At 45.9% G+C, this 22,376-nt stretch overlaps 1 protein-coding gene across 5 annotated transcripts in view; it reads right to left on the reverse strand.

Annotated features, from left to right (window-relative positions):
* FOCAD (focadhesin) overlaps window positions 1–22,376 on the reverse strand; it is a 174,669-nt gene that overhangs the window by 140,571 nt on the left and 11,722 nt on the right. For all 5 annotated transcript variants that reach the window (XM_085845794.1, XM_085845795.1, XM_085845791.1 and 2 more), the window contains exon 4: window positions 863–1,017. In XM_085845794.1, the coding sequence (XP_085701920.1) occupies window positions 863–1,017 (155 nt within the window). The remainder of the gene's footprint in view (window positions 1–862; window positions 1,018–22,376) is intronic.

Raw genomic sequence — 22,376 nt, forward strand, 5'->3', positions numbered from 1 at the left:
TAATAACAATCTATCAACACCATGAACCGAGAATCAGCTTTTGAGATCATATACAAAGATGGTTCAAGTATAACTTGCAGCACCCCTGATAGAAGATGTGAAATTTAAGTAAAACTAGAGCGAAGTCAATGGCACGCCATTGCAAATCCCCACACTTCCCATCTAAAGCAATGTTGAAAGATGTCAAAAGATTCCACCAGGAATGACCCAGTAGCAGATTTTGAGTTAACTTTCTTTTTCAGTTTTGACCCTTGTGACCTCAAAGTTCCCAACCCCCCACCCAAGGGCATGAACCAGGGGTCAAATCCAAAAAATCGTTACTCGTTTCATGCATCCCCCAATGTTGATTGCACAAACAAAGTTTCATTTAAAATCTGCCCATAAATGCAATTTTTGGTTTTCACCTTTTAACAACATCCCAGGGGCAGGGCCAAAAGTGATACTGCTCTTGCACCTTTTTGCCATGTGTTGATCATAACTAGCAAGTTTGGTGAATTTCTACAAAACCGTTTAGGAAATAGCATGATGGAAGGACGGACAGAGACAGGCAAGACAGACGGAGCCAATTACAATGTCCCCCAATTTTTTTCAAAACCGTGGGGATAATTAATGAAACCTACCCTTTATTAACTTACCACACATGATCAGTGGAGAAATTATTTTGGGTTTTCACTAAGTAGAAAGCCCCCCCCCCCAATGGAGTTGATCAACTATGCATTCTGCAAAATAAGCTTTCTTCTGCAAAAAGATGTGAGGAAAAGTTGTTGTACTTTTATTTTTTTTTTCAAAATTCCTGCTTATTGCCAATTTCAGGTTTTTATGTAAAGCACAAATGTGTCGGTGCTCTGTTCATGTGACATACCTTGTCGTCGGCACAAGATTGAGGATGCTTGAAATGATGAAGCCAGCTTCAGCTTGGTCTCGCGCCACCAGGCGCACCAGCTCCCGACAACAGCTTCCACTGATGACCACGTCGCACGAGCAACAACTTTCCCAAAGCAAGTCAAGTGCCGGGCCCTATTGGGTTTCACAACAATCATGACTATCCTTTCTGTATTTTCCAAGAATATATTGTGACCTATTGGTTATGGTGCAGCATGTCTTCCGGTGGTGTAGTGTGTAGTGTGCTTGCATTACAGGGGAGCAGAGCTGGCTTCAAATAACAGGTGGATACCTAAGCTTACTTTAGCAAGATACCTTAGCAAGCTTCTCAACTCCAAATACCTCTGGTTTACCTAGCAGTACGTATAAACCTAGCAGTACGTTAGTACATTATCAAATTACTTGTCTGTATAATGATTATACCTTTGCAGACTGTAAGTGGCCGGGTCTTCTCAGATATTCCTAAGTAGGTTATACTGCTTGCGATCTCGAACTGTGGTTGCTGCATTGGCAACATAGGAATTTATGCCCACGCAGCAACCAAAATTAAGAGGAGAAAAAAAAAGATTAAAAAAAAAGACTGCCAGTTTATGAACTGAGTGAGGAAAGGGGGATACAAAGTTGAGGCTCAATGAGGAGCAAAAGCGACAGACAATGAGGGAACTTCCTGACACAAAAGGGGAGAAGGGAGTCAATAGACATACAACCCTAACACGAATAAAAATGTTGATTATGGTGAAGGACAGCTGCAACAACAAAAAAGAATCAACGGAAATGGGAACATGAGATGGCAGTGAATTGCAGCCTTGAAGCTGTGGTGGGAGGAATGTGATTGGGCAGACAGAGGGAGGCAATTTCACAGTCCTGTGGTGTTGTGCATAAGCGGAAAAATAAGAATAAATATAAAAAGGCAAATAAAATGCAAGCCTGGACTGCGAAAGGTTGACAAGGAGAAAGGCGTTGAGTGAATGTTTTACCTGGTACAGTTGGGGAGGGAGGGACGGCTGTAAGGTCAGGAGGAGGAGGAGGAGGAGGAGGAGGAGGAGGAGGAGGAGGAGGAGGACCATATTTAAAAGAGGGATATTGAAAAACCACCAAGCAGTCCAAAGTGAGAAAGCCATAGGCCTTGTGTGACAGCCTCTTGATGGATGAATGCGATGATTTTCAGTGCCTTGGATTCAGCAACTCCCAAGAGCACAAGGTGGGATGCAGGCTCGTCGGTCCACGAGGGAAAGAAAACTCAATTGTGCTTCAAACATGCTTGGTCTGCTCTGATCCTGGCTTTAGTGGCCAGCTTAGAGATGTGGTCTGCCTTCAGAAGAGGTCATGGCTTACAGTGAAGCTCAAAAGTTCAAAGGACTGAACATTAAAAAAATATCACATACGAAGAAATGTGGATGTGTTTGATGAAACTGAGGAGAAACTGAGGATGTGGGGATTACCTGGATTAAAAATAAAGTTCCAGGCTTGGACCCGTTTTTGATATTTTAAAAGTGTGCAGCTGTTGTAACTCTGTCATTCTGATGGAAAACTGTTCAAGATAATGTGGATTAATCTGCAAAAAATGTAGCAGTCCAGCAGCCAAATGGTAATTTTTAGGTTAACCTTGCACTGGAGGTCCCACAATGGTTTATTGTATTAAATGTCACAATGTCTTTCTCATGAAGGTTGCCTTGACTGCCATGACAAACTTCATTTAAGCTGAACATTGAGTACCATCAAAGTTCAAATGAACCCATTGTAAAGTGTACTCATTGTTCAAGTTTATTTTTGATTCAGACTTCCGAGACCCTGTACATTGAGAAACTTGCGGGTGCCAAGTGCCATCCTGGACAACTTTGGGCATTTTGGGAAAATGCCGGTTGCCATGGCAAACGCATACATTAATTGCACATTTTAGAAAGTTCAATACCTCTGGACCAACAAATGATAGAAACGAAGTCCAAGTGTCCATCCATATGTTCTTTGATATGGGTTATCCAAAAGCAATTAACCAAGGTGATTTGAGGTCAAAGTCATTGAGGAAAAACTCAAGGTCAAGTGAAAAATTCAGTTTCTGCATAAAAATATTCTTTGAAAACCTCTCTTCTTTTTTTTAAAATACCAGTGTAGCATTCATAAGACAACTATTATTTTGTTCTCTGATGAACCTGAATCTTTTCTTTTTGCTTTATTCACAGAAAAAGAAAAGCTTCCTCAAAGAGAACCAATGTTCAGTTGCCAAAGTAACATACTTAACCAATACAAGACATAGTTTTAGCGACATTCATGATCAATTTGAACTTAATATAGAAATACATTTGCAAAGTGTACCCATTGTTCAAGTTGATCTATTTATGGTACTTCACTTCACTGGCATGCTTGATAGTGTCACGTACTTGTGTATATAGCTCAAAGTTATGAAATTTAGCCAAGGTCACTGATCAAGGTTTGTGACAGAAGTCAAAACCACAGCTTATTTGAACTGGAGAGTCAGCATCTCTCTTCCAAACATTGACAACACCAGTTAATAACTGCCACCTGTCACCACTTAAATTAATGGTCTGTTCCCACAAGATGCTCTATTGTTTCAGCGATGTGGTTGGTGTGCTATTGTTGTATCATTTCATGTAGACATGTATTAGAAATGAACCCTATCTCACAAAAGTGACATTTTTGCGGGACTCATTTTTTTCTCATGAATAAAAAACACTGCATCTGAATATATCAATGATCGAGTTTTCAAGAGGGTCTTGGGCTTGAAGTTCGCTTTTTGGATCAAGGTAAGCCAATATTTTCCATTAGACATTAATGTCGAATCACAGGGGCCAACACTGGTATATAAAGCAAGACTGTCTGCTAGCTATGTTGAAATAAAACCAGGTAAATATTGTATTCTTGCTCAATAGTTGAAATGAGAATGGTATCTCATATATGCTTCACCTCTCAGGGGGTTGGAGGGTAGACCAGGTCCTACAAATGTGTAATTGAAACTCTATACCGATGAATGGCATTCCATTAATGCGAGTGATGGATGTGCTTGTTTGAATTTTGCACCTGTCCTATATACAGTACTCGGTAAGTGTAAATATTCAGTAAAGTCCCATCTGCCTATTTACCATGCTTCATTTTGTTTTCAGGGAAACATGGACAGCTGTATATTACGACGATGTGGCACCGACAATAATCCAAGTCAAAGGCTGATGACTTCCCCCAGCAAAGAATATCTACCATTATTAATGCAAGCAAATTAAGGGATGACAGTTTGTGTGTACCTTGAAGAAGGTGGTTTGTCGATTTAAACTTCAGTGTGCAGTACCATAAAAATTGTCTCAACATACACGTCCCATGAATCATCTCAAAAGGTTCAAAGATGGGAAAACCTGAACTGATTCACTTCCTCCTGAACCGAAAAGACAATGCCGTTCTGCTATTTCAGTCTTTGACATCCGAAAACACTGATTTTTTGTGGCGATTTCTGTGGAGTGGAAAGGCACAGGAAGCACCCCAGTCGGTAGAGGCGTGGAATATTGTACAGGACAGCTGAGCGTGCTACTCAAAGAAACTTCAGAGCAGTGCAAGGAGAGGCAAATGGGATGATGAAGTTCGAGTGAGAATTGAAGGTGCTGTCAGTGACTTGCATGGAGTGGATGCAAGTACCATTATTCCACAAGCTTCCAGCACTATAGTGGGGCAACTTAGCTAAATATAGCATAACAATTGTGCATTTTGTGAGGAAAGCACCAAATTTGGCACACTAGTAGCCTATCATATTATGAACAGATTTGGATATTGGGCCATCTCAAATTTTTGATGGCAGTGGAAAATGGCTGCAACAGCCATCAGCGGCTGAATTTGAGATGGCCCAATATCCAAATCTGTTCATAATATGATAGGCTACTAGTGTGCCAAATTTGGTGCTTTCCTCACAAAATGCACAATTGTTATGCTAAGTTTCTCCACTACTAGGGAATAACTCTGCTGACCTCACAAATACTGTGAAGGAATCCATTTCATTTATAGCTGCATGCTATGGACAATGTAGAAGCAACTTCAATGACAGAGCTATTTTTCAAGGTTTGGAAGCACAAATCAGCCAGGGCAAACATTGTGACAGCTACAAAGTTGATGGCACTTACCCCAAGGACTGAAGCATTTGGATATTCTTTATTGTTGTCCATGTACCATGCAAGGAGGTAAATGGAACACAAAGGTGAATGCCTGAACGATAACAAAAACAACAGTGAAGTGGGTGTGATGGGTCTTGCAGTACTGTGTGGACCTTCAACACAGCGTGCTTCAAGGATTTACAAGGAATTAAGGTGCAGGAGGAGGCCATTCGGCCAATCATGCCTACACCACACCAATACCAGATTTAGTCAATCCGTTGTTACCCCTTCCCTTCATGTGCAGCCTTTTTGGCTGCGACACTGGTACTCATTTTGCCGACCTCGGAAGGATGACAGGCTGAGTCAACCCCCTGGTATTAATTCAGCGGCAAACGGGGCTTGAACTCAGGACCCTAGGATCACAAGCCACCACCCTAACCACTAAGCCAAAACCAGGGTCGAGTACAAATTGAAGGAAGATCTTTTCGGATCACACGCTGGGAAATCTTCATGGGTCTTTCCAGTTTCTTCATATTTTCTTTGGATAAATTACGAAATGTACATATTAAATTGAAAGAAAGAATACTTTGAACCAAGGACTCATCAATAATAATCAAAATGCTATTATCGACATGAAACTCTTTCAGTTTCCTTAAAAAGTACAATCTTTAGCTTGCTTTACTGGCCAACACTTGGGAATTCCTGCTCAATTTCAATTTGTTATCAATAATTGTGCCCAAATACTTATGCTCAGAAAATTGTTCGAGATTATGATCGTGGATGATCAAAGGGTCATGGTCACCTGCTAGGCCTCAAAAATCAAAAATAATTTCCTTTGTCTTATTGACATGGAGAAGTAAATAATGACGGTCACACCAGTCGACAAACTTCTGAACTTCGCTCACATATTCATGGTCATCATTAAGTAAGAACCGCTTAATGACTGTATCATCAGAATATTTGATTATACTACAATTCGGACGTGAACTGCAGCAGTCACCTGTATGCAAGGGAAACAAAACAGGGGAGACAACACAACCTTGTGGTGCCCCCAGACTCAAAACTGACATGTGATACCAAGTTATTATATTTCATCCGTTGTGGTCTATCTGGAAGAAACTGTGAATTAATCTTGAAAGCCAAGGTGTAACATCGAGTTTCATAAACTTGTCAATTCATATGTGTGGTACAATGGTATTTATGGCACCAGAGAAGAAAATAAATAATGATCTTACAAAGGACTTTGGAGTATCTATATGATGGTACAATCTTTGGAGATAAACAAGCAGGGCATCCTCGACTCTATTTCTCTGATAGGCGAATTGAGATTGGTCAAACAAACCGACTCGAGTGCACAAAAATTTCAGCAATATCCTTTCAAAACACTTCATTACAGAGGTAAATGTTACTGGACGGTAATTATTCAACTCATCACTCGGTTGTTTTTTTTAACCTTTGGTAATGGAATGATAACACTGAACAACAAAAATTTTTTACTGGAGATGTGTAAAGTGATTTAGACTAATTTGGGTACGCTGATTTCAAAAATCATAACCGTTTTGCTGTATCACGTCAGGATTTTCAGTAACAGAAATATTCCCATTGCCTAGAAGTCAGGATTTCAATGAAATTTACAAAAATTCATTTATTCATTTATTTCATCATGAATGCTTCAAAATTATAGAAATTACAGAAAAACTCCACTAGAATGTAATTAAAAATGCTTTAGGCATTTGGCTTTGCGTTTGTGCTGCTCTGTGTCAGTTTCACGATGCAGGAACCAGCAGAAATCGCCCATCATGTTCGGGTTGTGCCGCCCTTGGTAACGCGTCTCCATGAGTGAAATCTCTTGGTGGAATCGCTCGCCGTGCTCGTCCGAGACTGCTCCCAAGTTGTCAGGGAAGAAGTTCAGGTGCTGGTGTAGGAAATGGATTTTCAGGGACATCCTGGAGCCAAGTTTTCTGAAGGACTCCAGCAGCTGCTGCACTATTTCTTCATAGTTGTCCGCGCGCTCGTTCCCCAAGAAGTTGTTCGTCACAGCTTTGAAGCTCCTCCACGCTGCCAGCTCTTTGGGGTTTAGAGTTGTCAGAAAAGTTTCGTCCTTCATAATCTGTCGGATTTGCGGTCCAACAAAGACACCAGCCTTGATCTTGGCCTCCGACAAGGTGTTGCCAAACTTTTCCTTGAGGTATAAAAACCCACGCCCATTCAGATCCATTGCCCGTACAAAACTTTTCATCAAGCCGAGCTTTATGTGGAGTGGTGGAAGGAAAACCTTGGCTGGGTCAACAAGGGCGACATGCTTCACGTTGTGTCGACCAGGTACATGCTCTTTTCGCTCTTCCCAATCTTTCTTCGTCCAGTGATTCTTGTCGTCTCTGCTATCCCAGAGACAAAGGAAGCACATGTATTTCGTGTAGCCTGACTGCAGCCCTAACAACAGCGCCACCACTTTCAAGTCTCCGCAGATGTGCCAGTTGAAGTCATTGTACTTGATGGAATCAAGCAGCTGCCGCATAGTCTCATAGGTCTCTGTCATGCCGAACGCGTGAGCCAGTGGGACTGATGGTTTCTCGTTGCCATTGTGGAGCAAAACAGCCTTCAAGCTGTTCTTCCCCGAGTCGATGAAGAGGCGCCAGTCTGCAGGATCGTGATCGCACCCAAGTTCTTTCAACAGACTGTTGATGTCACTGCAGAATGTCATCGTGTCTTGCATCTCAAAGAACTCAGCCATGTCTCTGTGACGTGCTCTGAACAAGGATATCTTGGTGTTAGGTTCAAGTAGATTCCACTGCTGCAGCCTTGATCCAAGCAGCTCTGCCTTCGCCTTTGACAGCGAGAGATCTCTTACAAGATCATTTAAGTCTCCCTGGTTCAGAAGGTGTGATTCTTGAGTGTCGGGTTCAAAAGGTTCATCATCACCATCCTCTTCACCACTGCTTACAGCTATGTTTGATCAGCTGGAGGTGTTGGAACGGGGTTCTCGTCATCATGAGGCACAGGTTTACGAGCAGAGACGCAGTCAGCGTACTTGATGTGACCTTTATTCTTCTTGTTGAAGCCGGCGATGCTTGTGCAGCAGAAATAACAATCATCATGATGATTCTGCGGCTCACGCCATATCATGGGCACCGCAAATGGCATGCTCGCGCGCTTGCCCACCAACCACTGAGTCAAGGTTGTGTGACAGCTTGTGCAGCAGATGTGTGGTGCCCAGCTCTGTTCTTGGTCCCCCACCTTACACCCGAAGTAGTGAAAGTAGGCGGCCTTCATTTTCACTGCTGTAGATATACTTCGCTGTTGATCTTTTTTGGTATACCAACCACAGACATAACAGAAGTTGTCAGGATGATTGGTACAGGAACGCCTACTCATCTTTATCTGAAAGAAAGAAATATAACACAAGTTAACAACAATTGTACGAAATAGACATGTTAAAGACATATGTAAATTTCATTGAAATCCTGACTTCTAGGCAATGGGAATATTTCTGTTCCTGAAAATCCTGACGTGATACAGCAAAACGGTTATGATTTTTGAAATCAGCGTACCCAAATTAGTCTTAATCACTTTACACATCTCCAGTAAAAAAATTTTTTTGAAATTTGTTGTTCAGTGTAATTGAAGATTTCCAATTTTGGGGAATAACACCATTGTCTAGGATTGATTGATCGATATGTGTGAACACTGGGGCAAGTTGTTGAATACACAGTTTCAGAACTTTATTAGAAATACCATCAGATGGGCCAGTGGCCTTGTTCACGTTGGTCTTTGCAAATTCATTAAGAACCTCATTTGAGCTGAATGTTTTGAGGGTCCACTTTCAAGCCTGCATTTGGAAAAGCATAGCTGAATCTAGTCCTCCCTCACCAGATTCATTAAGATTCTAAGATTCGCACTAGATTCTAAGGAACCATAAAGGTTCCTTAGATCAGCTATCCCGGTAAGTTGGTGTTAGATAGGTTTCCCCACCGTTGTTTAGAGGGTTTTCTTCATGTTCACCGGGCTGCGAGCTTTGAGATAGTGTTTTTTCTTTTTCTATCGTTATTTTGGACCAACCATACCTCACAACCAGATCGCAACCACCGACATCGTTCCAAAACATCCACAACCAAACCACCACCACCTTCGCCCTTTTTACCTCCACAACCATGAACAACCCCACGCCACGAACATCGCCTCACCTTCGTTCCGAATACGACGCCATCTTCACTGCAGGCAAAGGCAAAGGATTCTCTCGCCGTTTTGAACGCCGGTGATTTCCACCACGTCCGCTCCCCGAGGGGTCGGAGGTCGAACTGTCAGATCGTGAACGCCGGTGATTTCTACCACGTCCGCTCCCTGGGGGTCAGAGGTCAAAGTGCGGAGGTCGAATCTCGTCTCCCCAGCCCTATATAAAGCCGAACAGAACGGAGCTTCGCGTCAGCCGGTGGAGCCGTGAGTCTGGAGGGGTCGGAGAACCAAGCGTGAGTCAAGGGCAGTCTGCGGCGGTCTGGAAGGCTCAGAGAGCCTGGAGAACACCAGAGGGCTGCGTGGAGACCACAGCCGGAGAGAGCTTGCCAGCACCAAGGCAGTCCGAGGTGATCAGACCTCGGCACGATTCGCGCCTCGCTGAGAGACGGACGGGGTCTGAGAGGGCATCAACTCTTGCCGAGCATCTCGCCTGAGAGGGCATCAACTCTTGCAAAGCAACCACGCTGAGAAAGCGTCGGTAGACCCGTCCGTTCCTCTCAACTGCGTTGCTGGGGCCCAGATCACCTCACCCTCGCTGTCCTAGCTGCCGTGGGGAGAAGGCGTCACGACCTGCCCATCGTTGTGAGGCTGCAAACCAGGCACAGCTGTCCTAACCGCCGTGGGGATGAGACGTCGCGACCTGCCCATCCTCGCATCGCGAGGGTACGGGTAAGACGCATCGGTCTCGTGGGCCCGTTCGGTCATCCTGGCTCCACGCCACATAGGGTCCACGGATCCCGTCTGCCACCCTTGTCTTTGGGGGTGGCCATTTCTCTTCTTTTGAATGCATGTGGTGGCGCCGTCTATCAAGTAGAGTCGTATAAGTGGTTGTGCATTCTCATTGCTTATATTCGGTTTTATTGCTTTCTTGCCTGTATACGTGTTCCATTGTGTTGGCTGTACATACGTGCATGACTGCCTTGCCTGGATACGTGCAAATCGTTAATAAATGTGCTTGTTGAAATGTTCCCCGTTCGTTGCATCCTCTCCCCGTTCGTTGCATCCTCTCCCCGTTTGAAAGTGCCATCTTGCATCGTGGAATGATTGGTTTGGGTTGTAAGCACCCAGTGAGTAAAATCACATCCGGCGAGGTCGGGCGATAATATCCGCTCGGTTATCACTGCAGTGCGGAACGGACCGCTTAAGCGGTTCGTGTCCTAAACCGACCTGCGCCGAGGTACGGTCGCCCGGTCGACTGCTCGCGCAGGTACTTCAGTAGATCGAATTCGGCGAGCGACCCTATCCTGCGCGGCTAGACAATTGGCACGACCGTGGTGAGGTTAAAACCCCCACCCGTGGCTGGTTCCTGGCGATAGTTCCAGGAGGGTCACGACTGAAGTGTCCGTCCGGTGGGCGACGCGGTTGCTATTAGTGGAAAACGGCCGATCATACGCTGGCGGGCGCGGATTCGTAACACTGTTGTTCAGGAGTGTGGGATTCAAATCCACCCCGTCTCCAAACTAAATTAACGGGAATCGGACCAGGGGTATGCGAAGCAACCCCCCCCCCGCCCCCCCCCCCCGTTCCCATCAAATTCGAGCTTTTAAAATTAATTCCACGAAATAAGATGGCTTTTCAAGGCGAACGGGTGCCAGGGGTAGTAAGAATGTGTTATAATGGAGGATCCATGGCCCGGGACGGTTCTTCTGTTTATAAACTCGCCGCTGATGTTGATCCATGGGTGAGCTCAACCCCATATTCTGAGCGCGGACTTTGCCGGCAAACGGAGTCGCACAGTGGCGGCGCGATCACACCTCGGCGCAGCACGGAGCAGGCGGCTATTTTTAGCGCAACGAACGGCACGACACGATGCGAGTGCTTTCAGTCACCGCTTCAAACCATGTGGTCATGGCAGGCGAGGCAGGAGGACATTGGCGGGCTTCGTAAACAATTCGAGGAAGAATGGACAACCAAGCTCGAAAAGGAAAAACGAAAACACAATTTGGAATTAGAACAACTAAAGGGGGAAGTTAGAGCAGGCAATCGGGACAGAGAAAGCCTAGAACTGAAGAAAAAAGGAGAGGAACATCTGGAGCAGAGGGAAGAAGAATGGTTGTAAAAGTCAAGACAGTTCGAAGAACTAAAGGGGAAAGTGAGGAAAATAGAGTTTCGTATCCATAAGTGGGAACAAGGGACGAGCGAGCTAAGCGAGAGAATGAAGGAGGAGCGAATTGGTAACTCCCGGGATAGAAAGCACATGGAAGAAGAATGGGAAAAAAAGCTGGAGGAGGAAAAACGGAAACACAATTTGGAATTGGAGCGACTGAAGGGGAGGTAGAAGGAGGCAAGCGGGACAGAAAAAGCCTGGAAGAGAAGATAAAAACAGAACAGGAAACGCAAGAATTCTGTAAGTTTTTGCAGGGAATGGAGCAGAAAGTAGAGATCAACAAAGTGAAAGAAACTATGAGATTGCAGAATGAGGAACAAGAGAGACGGTGGAATAAGAAACAAAAGGAACACGAATTGGAAATTCACCAACTAAAGGAGATGAGGAAGGAAGAATGGGAAAGAGGTGTGGAGATGAGAAAGGAGTTGGAAAAGGAAGCTTCTGAGTTACAGAAACAACGAAACAAAGAGACGGAATTACAAATGGAGTTGAGGATGTTGAGAGAGGAAAGAACGACAGCAGAGAATGAAACGTTAAGGAATCACACTGTACAGATCGAACAGCTGGAAGCCAAGGCCAGATTAAAGATTGAGATGCAAGAAAGAGGAATGAAAGAAGAACGAATCGGACAGGAGAAGGAAATCAGCCAACTGAAGGAAATAACGAGATTGCAGAATGAGGAACAAGAGAGACAGTGGAATAGAAAACAAAAAGAGTATGAATTTGAAACTGAACGACAAAAGGAAAAAAATAGGTTGGAGTACGAGGAGAAAGTGAAGGAGCAAGGAATGAAGCAGGAAGGAGAAATCAGTCAATTGAAGGAGACAACGAGATTGGAGAGGGAAGAACGAGAGGAACAGTGGAATAGAAAACAAAAAGAACATGAATTTGAGGTTAACCAATTGAAGGAAACTATGAGATTGGAGAATGAGGGACAGGGGGTGAAAGAAATTAAAAAGAAAGACATGAACAATTAAAAAAGAAAGCAAAGTTGAAGTACGCAGAGATAATGAAAGAACAACAAACGAAACAGGAAAAAAAAAAAGAAAAAAAGCCAATTGAATGAAACGATGAGATTGGAGACTGAAAAGCATGAGGAACGGTGGGAGAGAAGACAAAGACTATATGAATTTGAAATTAACCAGCTCGAGGGGAGAGCAAAATTTGAGTCCACGGAGATCGAAAAACTCCGGAAAGAGAACGAACAACTCAAAAAGCTGCCAGAAAAAGAACGACTTAAAAGGAGCCAGGAAGTAGAACAGCGCAATAAGGTGGGACGGGTGATATCACCACAAGGAGCAATGTTAGTGGTGCAGGACTTGATCGACACCACTCGTCAGATGAAGGAACAATTAGCACCAACCCTAATAAAGGAAACACAAATAAAAATGGAGACGAGGGAAGTAACAGAGACAAAGAAGGAAATAGAAGTATTGCCTGAGACACGGGAGATAGACCGAATTGAGAATGAATTAAATGGAACGAAGGAGGAAACAGGGACAAAGATCCAGGAAGAAACAAATAGAAACGAAGAGATAACAGAAATAAAATGTATAGAGACGCGGGAGATAGAAAAAATAGAGAGACTGCATGATAAAGACGGGGTTAAGGACGAGCACACACGCACGGAGGTAGTGGAGGACCATGGGGGAGAACTGGCGGACGGTGTCGTGACCCGGTACAAGCAGCTAGATAGCCTCCTTCAGGAACGGAGGGAGACGCTCTGCTCCCTTGAAGCTGATCGCGACCAGATGGGTTAGGTCGTGTCAAGCGAGTTAGAGGGGGCGAGTGCTGTGGACGGGTGCACGTGCAGCTTGGGGGGTATGGAGACCCCGGGACCCCTAGTGGTGGCGCGAATCCCCAGTGTGGTTGTTCAGGTGTGTGTGTTTGCGAGTGTGCGAAGATGTGTGCTTTCCAGCACACATTGTGTGAGTGAGACCCCCTGTGCAAGTGAAAGGTTATGTGTGAGTGAAAGTCGATGTGTGACAGAAACCATGTGTGTAAGAGAGCGGTACGTGAGGGAGATGACAGTTGGCATGCGGGAGAATGCAGCCGCGTCTCCATGTGTGAGTGTAATGTCTTGGTGTGTGAGAGTCGTGACACGCAGGAATGCGTGTGTTAAATGGCGATGAGGACGACACCAGACGGTGGACAAAGGCCGAGTAGCGGCCGTAGCTGGATTGGGAACCGTGCCGGGTTTGCATGGCAGTGCGCGCGGGGTCCGTGCTGTGCAACGCACGAGGCCGCCACGTGCGCGCCTGCGGGAGTGAAACCCGGTCCGGAAATGCACGCGATGGATTAGCCGATCCCGCGGACGGACAGAAGGTAGGCTGGACAATGGATTTTGACCGGATGGGTTCTCCAGGAGGGCGTGTGTGTGAAGCTCAACGTGGCCTGCGCAGTGTGTTCTGTTTGCAGAGCAAATGGCGCAGGTTACGGACGAGCGGAGCACGTGTGTTCGCGTGGGGGAACCCCTCGAAACGCGAGGCTTGTTTTTGATGCGCAGGGTGACGTCATGGCTGCACGTGTGGTTGGAATCCGGCAGGAGGATGAATCCCTGCCGGATGGTGCTGTCGAGGAGGGACGAGGTACAAGGTGCGCGAACAGCTGCCATGACGTCACGCAGAACGGGTGCAGGTTGCGAGTTGCCGCGCTGGTGAGCGCATATATAAAAGCCTCGCTTCGGGTGAACAGGATTCCCTGGGCAGGGGTGGAAGACCCTCTTGCCTGGGCACAGGATACCACTAGTTAGGGGGATGGGTTAGCTGAGCTAGACCGGCTTCATGGGGCAGGGGTAAGGCCTCATGGGGCCCGTGGAATGGATTAATTAGAGGGATTGTAGTTGAGATTTAGGTTGGGAAATGGATTTATGGAATTATTTTGAGGACAGTGACAGACTGTGAATGTGTAGAGGGGACGTAGCTTACTACGTAGTGTTAAAAGGAACGTGCTATAGTGTAAGGAACAACGTGGGAGCACGAGGTAATTAGGGGATGCAGATAGAAGAATGGCAGTGGTCAGCGATGTGTGAGTTGAAAAAGAGTGAAGTGGAAACATGTTGAGTGAGTGACGCCAGCGGGTCTGAGTGAATGGGGCGAATGTGGAATGCATGGTGCGATGAGTGATTGGGGGGAGGAGTGATTCCCGCCCAAGGCACCCCAGGGTCAGTACAGTCATGCGCCGCTTAACGACGTTCCGGGCAACGATGGATCTGCCAGCTATGAAAAAAAAAAAAGAAAAAAAAATGTAACTGAAAATTTCCTATCGCCGAGTGATGTAGCCTCATATAAAAATAGCACATACAATTATGTACACTGTACAGTACATAATACTTCATAATGATAAACGACAGTGTGGCCCTGTTATAATGCGATCGGTGAGGTCTATAAAATGTCATCGCGAAAAAAGCAGGGTCGTGCTAAATCGGGATTCAAGGAAATCGGCTTTCAAACTGAAGCAATGTTTCCACGTTTACCTTCGAGCAAGTAAATTACCTTTGAATTGAAGAATTCCGCGAATAAATCGTTGTTCTCAGTCGACATTAAAACACATTTATTTTTAGTGAAGCTTTTCATGTTGTTAAAACAATCGCACTGTTCCGAAAATATCTATCACAATTGACAGGAGCTCGTTTCTTCATTTGTAAATTATAACATCGATGCAATGATAACGTATTTATAAAATCCAAACGCTAATTAGTCACCTTTATACAATCGATGCGAGAGGAGATTGTAAGCTGCTGCTAATAACACCGATGGCCGTCATGAACAGCACAAAGGTAAATCTAACGTGTCTTCCGTCTCTCTTGGATGTGTGTTACAATTGCCCACAGTATTCAGTACAGTAACATGATGTGCAAGTTTGTATCCGAGGAGCAATAGGCTACACCATATAGCCTTGGTGTCTAGGTTTGTGTTAGTACGTTGTTCGAAAACGAAAAAAAAAATGATGTTCGTACAATGACGACGTCGCTTAACGACGCGTTTCTCAGAACGTAACCCCGTCGTTAAGTGGCGCATGACTGTATAATGTGAGTTAGGGGGTTAGTTAAATTGACAAAATGGAGGTCGATTTGCTGTTGGTGGGAGGGTAGGCTCGAAACCCATTTCGAGGGGTGCAGGAGCCCTGTTGACAGGCTGGGAGCGTGGCTGCGAAAGGTGAGTATCGCTGAGTGGGTACCCCGGGCACCGGGCAAGTCGGCTGCGGTAGGCCAAGATTCCATGGGGGGCCGGGATAGCGTAGCGGGCACGGGTGGCCCGCATGATGCGGGGCCCGTGGCGCCAAATGCCACGGGGGCAGTGGACTGGGCACGGGCGACCCTCGGAAAGGGACCCGGGGCGCCAACACACCACGTGGGCATCGAGGGGGAGTAGCCGAGGAGGGCACTCACCAGTTTTTCGGGAGATGGTCGGCTCGGAGGCAGTGTAGTGCCCGGGGGTGCAATTGTTGGGGAATCGGCAGAGGGTAGTTCCTGCCAAGGGAGCCACGCGTCCCAGCCGTGAGACCATGTGAGGGCACGGAAAGAAAATTGGGAGGGGGGGAGGCATGGCCCGAAATTTGAGAGGACACCAACACAGGCGACGGGAATCTTGGTTGATAGAACAGATAGTTTAAGCGAGAGGCGCTTGTTGAAAGCCCCGGGGTAGTTTAAAGGTTAATGGATAGGGTAGATAGGAAGTGTACCCCTCCGCACCATCCATCCCTTCGCTCGTTGTGGGCCGCTGGACCCACCTTGGGTTAGAGATCGCTGAAATCTGAGGAGGCCATTCTGAGGCTTTATTGGGGCTCGACATAGGATACTAGCTCTCCCTCATTCCCCTCCAGGAAGGGAACGTAGGGGTTGGGAGTAGGCTAGGAGACGATAGGTTAGCCGAACAAGGACGATAAAGGGGGTAAGGAGACGAGTTATGGAGGGGGAAGTAAAAATAAAAATAAAAACAAAAAAAAAAAGTTGGGGCTAAAATTATCTTTGACAAATTAAGGGGGTGGGTATGAACAGAGACAGGCAAAGGCGATAGGTTGGGAGGGAGACAGTAGGGTAGGTCCGAGCCCACCTTCCGAGTGGCCAGCACCACCGCACTCCCTCCACCAACCTCCATTTCAAGGCAAAGGCTGGCCAACTTCATCTGCTGGCTGTTTACTACGAGGCCTGTGCCAGCCACTTCATCTGCAGGCTGTTGCTGCAAGGCCTGTGCCGGTCGGATCGTCTGCTGGCTGTTTGTTACGAGGCCTGTGCCAGCCACTTCGTCTGCTGGCTGTTTGCTGCAACGGTCTTGTTTTTCCTTCTCATGCCTTGCCTGCTTGCCTTGCCATGCCATGCCTGCTGCCCCTGTTATGTTTTGCATCCCCCCCCCCACCCCTGTTCATTACCATGTGCGCCAGGATCATCGCGCAAGCTGCAGGGACTGCCCTGCAGGCAGCAGCAGCACGGGACTGCACTGGCAGCCCGTGCACCGCTTGTGTTCACTGCGCTCATTTAAAAAGGGGGAGGCCTTGGACTGCGTGTGAGTAGCCGGCCACATTCCCTGTCACCTGTATTGTTCATGAGCCAGAGACTGCATGTGAGCAGCCTGGCTCCCTGCTGTGACTTTTGTTTTTCTCCACAGAGTCCATAGATCCTGGGCCATGTTTAGTGTAGAATTTGTAAGGTTAAGTTGCACTTGTAAATGTGTTTTGCGCCCCCAGCATGCGAGTCGTATATTAGTGCCGGCAATTTATTTAAGTCGTCTGTATGAGTGGGTTTGTTTAGTTAGTTACTCAGCCCGTAGGTTATTTATTTTGGGGACACGAATACACTGAATGTCGCACTCAGGGATCCGAAGGTAAAACGTACTCGGGGAGAACTACACGTGATGGCACAAGAAAATTCGACGACTCGTTACGAGTCTGTAAAAAGGGGAGGGCGTAATGTTACGCTGTGGAAATTCGCAGAACACCATAAAGGTTCCTTAGATCAGTTATCCCGGTAATTTGGTGTTAGATAGGTTTCCCCACCATTGTGTAGAGGGATTTCTTCGTGTTCGCCAGGCTGCGACCCTTTGAGATAGTGTTTTTCTTTTTCTATCGTTATTTTCGACCAACCATACCTCACAACCAGATCGCCACCACCGACATCGTTCCAAAACGGCCACAATCAAACCACCACCACCTTCGCCATTTTTACCTCCACAACCATCAACAACCCCATGCCACGAACATCACCTCACCTTCGTTCCAAATACAACGCCATCTTCACTGCAGGCAGAGGCAAAGGGTTCTCTCGCCGTTTTGAACGCCGGTGATTTCTACCACATCCGCTCCCCGGGGGGTCGGAGGTCAAAGTGACGGATCGTGAACGCCGGTGATTTCTACCACGTCCGCTTCCGGGGGTCGGAGGTCGAACTGTCAGATCGTGAACGCGGGCGATTTCTACCACGTCCGCTCCCCGGGGGTCGGAGGTCAAAGTGCAGAGGTCGAATCTCATCTCCAGGCCCTATATAAAGCCGAACAGAGCAGAGCTTCGCGTCAGTCGGTGGAGCATGAGTCTGGAGGGGTCGGAGAACCAAGCGTGAGTCAAGGGCAGTCTGCGGCGGTCTGGAAAGACCGGAGAGCCTGGAGAACACCAGAGGGCTGCGTGGAGACCACAGCTGGAGAGAGCTTGCCAGCGCCAAGGCAGTCCGAGGTGATCGGACCTCGGCACGATTCGCACCTCGCTGAGGGACGGACGGGGTCTGAGAGGGCATCAACTCTTGCCGAGCATCTAGCCTGAGAGGGCATCAACTCTTGTAAAGCAACTACGCTGGAAGGCCGGAAACCAGGCGCGGCTGTCCTAGCCGCCGTGGGGACGAGACGTCGTGACCTGCCCATTGTCGCACCGCGAGGGTGCGGGTAAGACGCATCGGTCTCGTGGGCCCGTTCGGTCATCCCGGCTCCACGCCACATAGGGTCCATGGATCCCGTCTGCCACCCTTGTCTTTGGGGATGGCCATTTCTCTTCTTTTGAATGCATGTTGTGGCGCTGTCTATCAAGTAGAATCATATAAGTGATTGTGCATTCTCATTGCTCATATTCGGTTTTATTGCTTTCTTGCCTGCATACGTGTTCCCTTGTGTTGGCTGTACATACGTGCATGACTGTCTTGCCTGGATACGTGCAGATCGTTAATAAATGTGCTTGTTGAAATATGTTTCCCGTTCGTTGCGTCCTCTTTCCCCGTTTGAAAGTGCCATCTTGCATCGTGGAATGATTGGTTTGGGTTGTTAGCACCCGGTGAGTAAAATCACATCCGGCGAGGTCGGGCGATAATATCCGCTCAGTTATCACTGCAGTACGGAACGGACCGCTTAAGCGGTTCGTGTCCTAAACCGACCTGCGCCGAGGTACGGTCGCCCGGTCGACTGCTCGCGCAGGTACTTCAGTAGATCAAATTCGGCGAGCGACCCTATCCTGCGCGGCTAGACAATTGGCACGACCGTGGTGAGGTTAAAACCCCCACCCGTGGCTGGTTCCTGGCGATAGTTCCAGGAGGGTCACGACTGAATTGTCCGTCCGGTGGGCGACGCGGTTGCTATTAGTGGAAAGCGGCCGATCGCACGACGGCGGGCGCAAATTCGTAACAGTATGTATGGATAAAGGACGAGGTGAATAAAATCCTGCTGCCAGTCCTGCTTCTGAGCAATGTATCACCCACCAGCACCAGATTTCATCTTGAAACTGATCAATTGCAGTTGTGAAAACTGCAAGTCACAAAGGTGTTCATGCACATCAGCAAAGTTGACATTGCACGATATTCTGCCAATGTGAAGCAGGAACTGAATGCTACAATGACTGCACGAGAACAGTAGATTATGCTTCTGATGACGAGGCTGAGAATTCCAGTCATGATTACAATGACACACACGTAATGAGGGCAGAAATTGATCTATTGAGCAAAATTGTGCTGAAATTACATCATTTATTTAAAATATTATTTACTCTCATGATATCCATTGTATCCAAGCAAAGGAAGAAACAATGCTTCATCAAATCTGTTCAGTCTATTTGTGAAGGATTGGAGCATTGTCAGATGCGTCAGGATTTCGTTGGGAAAGGTTTTACCCGGCATTGATCATATCTGTTTGACTTTGGCTTTGCTTATGGCTTTTGCCTAAACTGGTGGTGACTGTTGTATGTTTGGAAGAGAGATGCTGATTTTGCAGTTTGAAGCAGTTGATGATTTGTCATCAGTCAATGACCATGAACAGTGACCTTGGCTTAAGCTCATAACCTTGACCGAGTTAACATGTCCATGAGACTGTCAAGCATTGAGTACCATCAAAGTCCAAATGAACCCACGAGTACATTTGTAAATGTATAGCAATGGTTGGTACAAATTTACCATGAACGTTGCTTTAACTACATCTTATTGAAGTAACGTATACATTTTATGGCAACTAAATACTTGGCCTCTTCAAGGAAATGTGTTTTCTGTCGACAAGTCTGAAGAAGTGCGATGACAAAGACAAATCTAAAAGTTATCTGATGATTGCTAAACTTGTCACAATATTTTGAATGTATATTTTATGCAAAATCTGTGCACTTTTCACTTGACCTTGAGTTTTACTCAATGACCTTGACCTCTAAATCACCTTGGCAATGTGCTAAATGGATAGCCCATGCCAAAGAACATATTACATATGAATGGACACTTGGTTCACTTTCAGATCATTTGTTTGTCCAGAGATATTCAACTTTACAAGATATGCATTTATTGTAAATGGTTGTCATGGCAACGGGCAATTATTCAAAATGCCCAAAGATGCCAGGGTGGCACCAGCCAGTTTCTCAATGGAAAGGTTTCCGGAGTCCAAATCAATCAAATAAATAAACAAGCAGTCATAGACTGGTACTTACGAAATCGTCAACTTGACCTCTGACCTTGACTAATAAAAGCTGTCTCGAGAGAAGGTAGCGACGCAAAACAGAAGTTTCTACGATGATTCTGTACCAAACCATCAAAAATCTAATGTTTGACCTCACTGTGACCTTGACGTTTGACTGATTTTGAACAAAATCTAATCAGCGCAAGCCATCACCCTCCTGAATCACATGGTGTAATTTGTCATTGGTAGCTTCTTCCGTTCTCGAGTTAGCGTGCCTACAAACAAACACACAAACACACAAACATACAAACACACACACAAACAAACAAACAAGCAGTCATAGACTGGTACTTAAGAAATTGTCAACTTGACCTCTGACCTTGTCTAATAAAAGCTGTCTCTCGAGAAGGTAGCGACGCAAACCAGAAGTTTCTACGATGATTCTGTACCAAACCATCAAAAATCGAATGTTTTGGATGTTTGACCTCACTGTGACCTTGACCTTTGATCGATTTTGACCAAAATCTAATCAGCACTAGCCACCACCCTCCTGAATCACGTGGTGTAATTTGACATTGGTAGCTGATTCCATTCTCGAGTTGTCATTTTTTGGATGTTTGACCTCACTGTGACCTTGACCTTTGACCGATTTTGACCAAAATCTAATCAGCACTAGCCATCACACTCCTGAATCACGTGGTGTAATTTGACATTGGTAGCTTCTTCCGTTCTCGAGTTATCTGTACCAAACCATCAAAAATCGAATATTTGACCTCACTGTGACCTTGACCTTTGACCGATTTTGACCAAAATCTAATCAGCACGAGCCATCACCCTCCTGAATCAAGTGGTGTAATTTGACATTGGTAGCTTCTTCCGTTCTCGAGTTATCGTGTTTACAAACACACAAACACACACACACACAAACAGATGACGGAAGTCATCAATATTCTTCCGAAATCTTTGGATTTCATAAGTAACAAGCAGTCATAGACTGGTACTTACGAAATCGTCAATTTGACCTCTGACCTTGTCTAATAAAAGCTGTCTCTCGAGAAGGTAGCGACGCACCCAGAAGTTTCTACGATGATTCTGTACCAAACCATCAAAAATCGAATGTTTGACCTCACTGTGACCTTGAACTTTGACCGATTTTGACCAAAGTCTAATCAGCGCTAGCCATCACCCTTCTGAATCACATGGTGTAATTTGACATTGGTAGCGTCTTACGTTCTCGAGTTATCGTGCCTACAACCAAACACACAAACACACACACACAAACAAACACACAAACAGAGGACGGAAGTCATCAATATTCTTACGAAATCTAAAGATTTCGTAAGTAAGAAAAACAATGTGGACCTCCAGTGTTCACTCCCTTGGCTGTTGGACTATGAAAAAAATTTGTTGGAAACAGAAAGGTCATCAATGAGAATGAAAGGATTTCGGTACAAGATGCTGTTTTAAGGCATGCCCAGTCTCCACAGGTAGAGCAACTGTGCAGAAGCCATCGAGCTACCTGCTATTTGAATGCATCGAGGTAGTTGGTCAGAGAGCCATGAAGATTGCCTTGACTGCCAAAGGCAGAAAGCTTGGCAAGTAGGCGAGGTACCAACATGTGTTGAAAGTGTGTGATGAACAGAAGCAGTGCTAATCTCGTTTCCCATACAGATCCAGAACAGTGGGCATACTGCTGATCGGTGACTAAACTGTTGGAGAAAAGGAATGATGATGGCAGCAGCAGCAATTACTGATTCCATTGCTTTGCTCGTTATAGAAAAGCAGGGTGATTGGTCTGGAGATGAGTGCAGATCTGTCTTCCTCCTTTCTAATACAGTATCTCACAAAAGTGAGTACACCCCTCACAAATACGTAAACAAGCAGTCATAGACTGGTACTTACAAAATCGTCAACTTGACCTCTCACCTTGTCTAATAAAAGCTGTCTCAAGAGAAGGTAGCGACGCAAACCAGAAGTTTTTACAATGATTCTGTACCAAACCATCAAACATCGAATGTTTGACCTCACTGTGACCTTGACCTTTGACCGATTTTGACCAAAATCTAATTAGCGCTAGCAATCACCCTCCTGAATCACGTGGTGTAATTTGACATTGGTAGCTTCTTCCGTTCTCGAGTTATCGTGCCTACAAACAAACACACACACACACACACACACACACACACACACACACACACACACACACACACACACACACACACACA

Source organism: Eptatretus burgeri, chromosome 11 (assembly GCF_056783735.1).
Source record: "Eptatretus burgeri isolate ZD-2024b chromosome 11, Ebu_testis_v1, whole genome shotgun sequence".
Taxonomy (NCBI): Eukaryota; Metazoa; Chordata; class Myxini; order Myxiniformes; family Myxinidae; genus Eptatretus; species Eptatretus burgeri.